The sequence below is a fragment of the Hyposmocoma kahamanoa genome, unplaced genomic scaffold (genome assembly GCF_003589595.1).
Source record: "Hyposmocoma kahamanoa isolate Upper Pololo Valley unplaced genomic scaffold, ASM358959v1 289, whole genome shotgun sequence".
NCBI lineage: Eukaryota > Metazoa > Arthropoda > Insecta > Lepidoptera > Cosmopterigidae > Hyposmocoma > Hyposmocoma kahamanoa.
Window position 1 is genome coordinate 458,071 of NW_020653777.1, and position 4,705 is coordinate 462,775.

Sequence of the window (4,705 nt, forward strand, 5' to 3'; positions counted from 1 at the left end):
ATACTTTCATAGATTTCTCATAGATGGTGCTACGGTCAAAAAGTCATTGAAAACCAAAAGACTGACTGAATCCTATTTACCCAAAAATGTTCCAGAATTTAAGTGCAAAATAAGTAGGAAATCACGTCTCCCAATGCCAGCTCAATATACATAAAATTTTCACTAATGTACATAATGAAATGAGTTACATACCTTCGATTTTGTGTCGTTAGAGAACTAGATCAACGGGGAGCTATAACTTTACACGTTCATTTCGACCCAACGCTTGACTACCACTGAATCGTTCGCTGCTTGCGGGGAATTCCGCTCCCGGCGCACGTTCACTTTTTTAGGTACACGAGTGACCACCATATTGTCCACTGATCACGATTGCCCACTTCTCCCCTACACTATAATGAATTAGATAGGTAACTTAATTTACGAAACGCATACACTTCCTGGAGTTTCGCTCGGACCCCTGTTTAAATAATACATTACTCGGTCGATCTGTTCCAGATGATATGTTCACAAAGCAGGACAGTATTCAATTCTGATGAGTTCCTGGGGCAGCCAATAGAGATCGTGGAAAAGATATTCAAATTAGATTTCCTAAACGTAGAGTCGGAGTGGGAATTGTACGAGGCAGCCGAAAAATATGCCAGGAGACATCAATCTGAAGAAGTAATAGCCACATCTGGACATTTTTTATTTAGAAATTTCAAGTGATGCGATGACGGGACAAACAGGTTATGCGCCTGGTAGTGAGTGACACGTCTACCCATACCTGTTGCAGTGCCACTCAGAGCTTTAAATTGCAAAGATTTGAGGAGCATTGCCACTACCAACACCACAACAAATATTTGTTGTAAATGGAGTTTTGTTCAAATTTATTGATTACAAAGTGTTTACTGAAGTAGAATGATTCGATTTGCTTTTCTATGGAATCGATTCTCTTGAAAATCGTGTTGAAATATATCGATACAATAAATCATTATATCGCTTGCACTTGAATCGATCGTCAGCATAAAAATGGGATTGTAAGGTACGTGTAGTGGGAATCCACAGAATTGCAAGGTGGGTATTGTGTGGAGACGTCTCTTTTTCGTCTAAAAAGATTTTTCACATCGAAAGTATTTACTTATTAGGATAAGTATGAAATTATACCAAATTCCGGATTCAGAAATGGGTAAAATCCCGGGCACAAGCCCTGGCTTTTGATTGGTGGGTTGAGGCGGGCAGTTGTGCGGGTTAATTGGGTTTTAATCCATTGCTCACCTCTGTCACTGACTACTACTCTGTTTGCAGTTACACCAACATGTTCCTATCCCCAAGAAACTACTACAGCACATCCGGTTCCTGTCAATGACAAGTGAAGAATTAGCATCAAAGATACCGCCTCCAGGATTTTCCAAAGACATTATCTTCAGCTTATTAATGAATGTCTGTTCGCAAAATACTTACGTACCTATGCCTGAAGGGTTTTCTGTCAGCAGGGTGAGAAGGACATCGGTGAGAATTATTTCTTAGAATACGAACCACTTCGGTATCCCTAGTAGGGATGCAGGTTTTGTTTAAATTGATTTTTTGGATCGTAATGGATCGTATGCCTCTGAACCGATCCACAGATCGGATCAATGCTCACTCATAAAAATCGTTTCAAAATTAATTTCGATGAAAATAATAATTTTGAAAGCTTTTTTGTTTTCAGTCGGTTATGAATTTCATTTATTTAGAGTGATACTAGCCAATGAGAAAAGACGTTCAGATGGCATAGAAAATAAAAAACAAATAGCCAAATATTGTTGATTATTGAACTTATATGTTGCTAAACTGCCTTTCTTGCAGGTCAATGTAAAATAAGGGGTTCAGAAAGAGACTGTTTTGTTTAAATTATGAATATATATGGACGATTCGATTTGTCTAATCGAATAAATCGAAATAAAACGCTTTGAAATGAATCGATACAAAAAATCGCTAGATCGTATACACTTGGATCGGTCTTCATAAATATCCAATCGTAATGTGCATCCCTACCCCAGATCCCTACCCAAGCGCACACTGACAGCAATTATGCTATACGGTATTCCTAGATACGACGCGGCTTTCTTGTGCTGGCTTCCTACGGCTCGTTTTCCAACGCGCCGTGGGAAGAGGGCCGCCCGAGCGCGCCCGTGGTTACCCGTGGCGGCCTGTTTGGATGAGCCGAGTGTCGGTAATTTCAAAGGCGCGGCGAGAGAACATAAAGTACGTATACGTAAAACAAACTACGTATGCAATAAAATCTTAACAATTTCCCTCGACCTGCTCTTGTTGAATAATGACATCCACCAGTGTCGTTTCTTTTGCTTTTTTTAGTATGTTGTAACCATTGCATAATATAAAAGTAGCCGCAGAAATAGCTATGCTATGCGTTCTTCGTATGGCGTTTTCTCAAATCAGACTAAGCTCTCGCCACACACTCGAATACGCTCCACTACGCGACGAAAAAATAGATCACGCGGCTTCCCACGGCGCGTTGGTGCATGGTGGCGTGTTGAAAAACGGGCCGTGGGAAGCCACCATTAAGCATGGCGAAGGATCCTTAGGCACACCTCGGACACTCCACATAAAGATCGAAAGTAAATAAATTTCGACCTACTGCTACTACATATAGCAAGGCGCTATCTACACACGCACAAAAGTGTGCGTGAAGTGGCAGGGTCACCCATCACTTCTCGTACTAGGCACGTTACGTGGTGACAGCGACAACATAGCGAAAATTCTAACGGCAATCTGTTATCTATAATTCTATTAATAGAATCCTAATAATTACACGTGTTTATAAGGTATTTACATCGATATAATATTATATTTCTCATTAATTCACTAAATAGAATAATATTGAAGATTTATTTAAAAAAATATATTAAAAGCATTTAAAATGTTATATTCTGAGCAGGTACTTTTAAATAAGGTAACCAAGGTATTTGAAATTGCGTATCCAAGTTCATCATTACCTAGTTAATAATTAGGTATATTCGCTACATAATATTTATCGGCAATACACAATGAAAATTCGAGAACCTCTGTCTACTAGCTCATGAACTTAAGCATATTACTCTGCACTAAAAAAAAATTAAGAAAACAATAACAGACAGGCATTCAATGCAGACAGGCATAATTTTTTTTACTTACTCCGTATTATTTTTCGGATAACGAAAGAAACTCCTCTCTTTACCCCTTTTAGATGATGTTACACACCACAATTCACGACCATTATAAATGTACAATGATGTTATATATTAACGTACATGTTTCGTAATGAATAAATGAAAATTAAATTCAAATAGCAAAGCCGTCTTAGCGCGAAAATGGCTCGCCGACAGTCTTGTTGTCGTCCAGTCAATGTGACCGGCAATATACGGAGCGTTGTGCGGTATCTAAATCTAGGGATGTCCATTCTCGTTACTTTTTTAGATGCCAAAGTCTCGGAAATTACCGAATGCAAATGCGTTAGTTATAGAAGTGCAGTATAGAAATCTCTATTTCAGACTTACACAAAAACATCAATATTACGACTAAAGAACAATACAACTGTGATAGAGGAAGAAAAATCGAGAACTGAAGTCCGCTTCTCAGTTAGAGTGCATGACCTAAGTGAACTGGAATCTTTTCAATCAACACCGTTCTATGGTCTGAATAACACGTGGCATTTGGAGGTATGAAACCATCGTCTATGCATGAATATGGGTTGATCCCGACTAGTCGGGATTTCATTGGCACGTTTGATGCTGACAGTAGCATTAGAGGTCCATGTGAAAGAGCTTGTCCACAGAAGACCTTTTTTTTTTTTTTGCTCACATTACTGCGTTTAGTTTTTGTGATACTATCAAGTGACGCGAACAAGTCGTTCTCCTGGTAAGCGACACGACTGTATATAAAACTGCAATGCCATTTCAAAGCTTTAAATCGCAAAGATCTGAAGAGCACTGCCACAGCGCTCGTCATCTAAGACATTTTAGTAGCAGCAGAGGTCCTTGTGAATGAGTTCGTCCAGGGAAGTACTGTCACCTTACCTATTTCTGCCGCACACGAACAAACGAATTGAGAACCTCCTCCTTTTTTTGAAGTCGGTTAAAAACGTATACAATTCCCTAAGAATCGTTCCTAAACCTCTGTACTTATATTGCAGGTTATAAAGCATGGATACCCAGATAAATATCTATCCGTGTGCTGTAAACGTTTGGGCGTTACACAAGAGGATACCTGTGCCAAAGACTTTAAAGCTAAATACAAATTCACCTTGAAAGATCATACTGGTCATATACATACTCGGTGAGTATATACACTGGCACAGGAATGTGCTATATATGTTTTTTCACACGGAAAGAAAACAACAAACGGGCCCACTATCAAAACATGCACTATCATAATGTTAAACACTATGAAATCTTGACAATTTGATTCGTAGTTTCTAATTTAAAAAGATGTAACGAATTCTGGACTGTCAATATAATTTAAAGTTTGAATGTCGTTGAAAGTTCAGTACCAGTTATTGCAAGTTACGACGTTTTGATTTTATATTTAAATTTCATTAAATGTGTTGCCATCTAGTGGTCAATAACTGAAAGACTACGAAAGATTGACGCTTGTGTGGTAGCGTGGAAATTTCGAGTACAAAATCGACTATATTGCAGTGGTATGAGGTTCCTTTGGTTTCTTGTAACAAAAACTTTATTACGATCAA

At 38.6% G+C, this 4,705-nt stretch overlaps 1 protein-coding gene across 1 annotated transcript in view; it reads left to right on the plus strand.

Moving 5' to 3' along the window:
- LOC113229170 (BTB/POZ domain-containing protein 2-like) overlaps nucleotides 1-4,297 on the plus strand; it is an 18,798-nt gene extending 14,501 nt beyond the window's left edge. Inside the window, exons 5-8 of the mRNA XM_026462687.1 lie at nucleotides 496-660; nucleotides 1,285-1,488; nucleotides 3,510-3,677; nucleotides 4,151-4,297. Of these exons, the coding sequence (XP_026318472.1) occupies nucleotides 496-660; nucleotides 1,285-1,488; nucleotides 3,510-3,677; nucleotides 4,151-4,297 (684 nt within the window). The remainder of the gene's footprint in view (nucleotides 1-495; nucleotides 661-1,284; nucleotides 1,489-3,509; nucleotides 3,678-4,150) is intronic.
- Nucleotides 4,298-4,705: the final 408 nt, after the last annotated feature.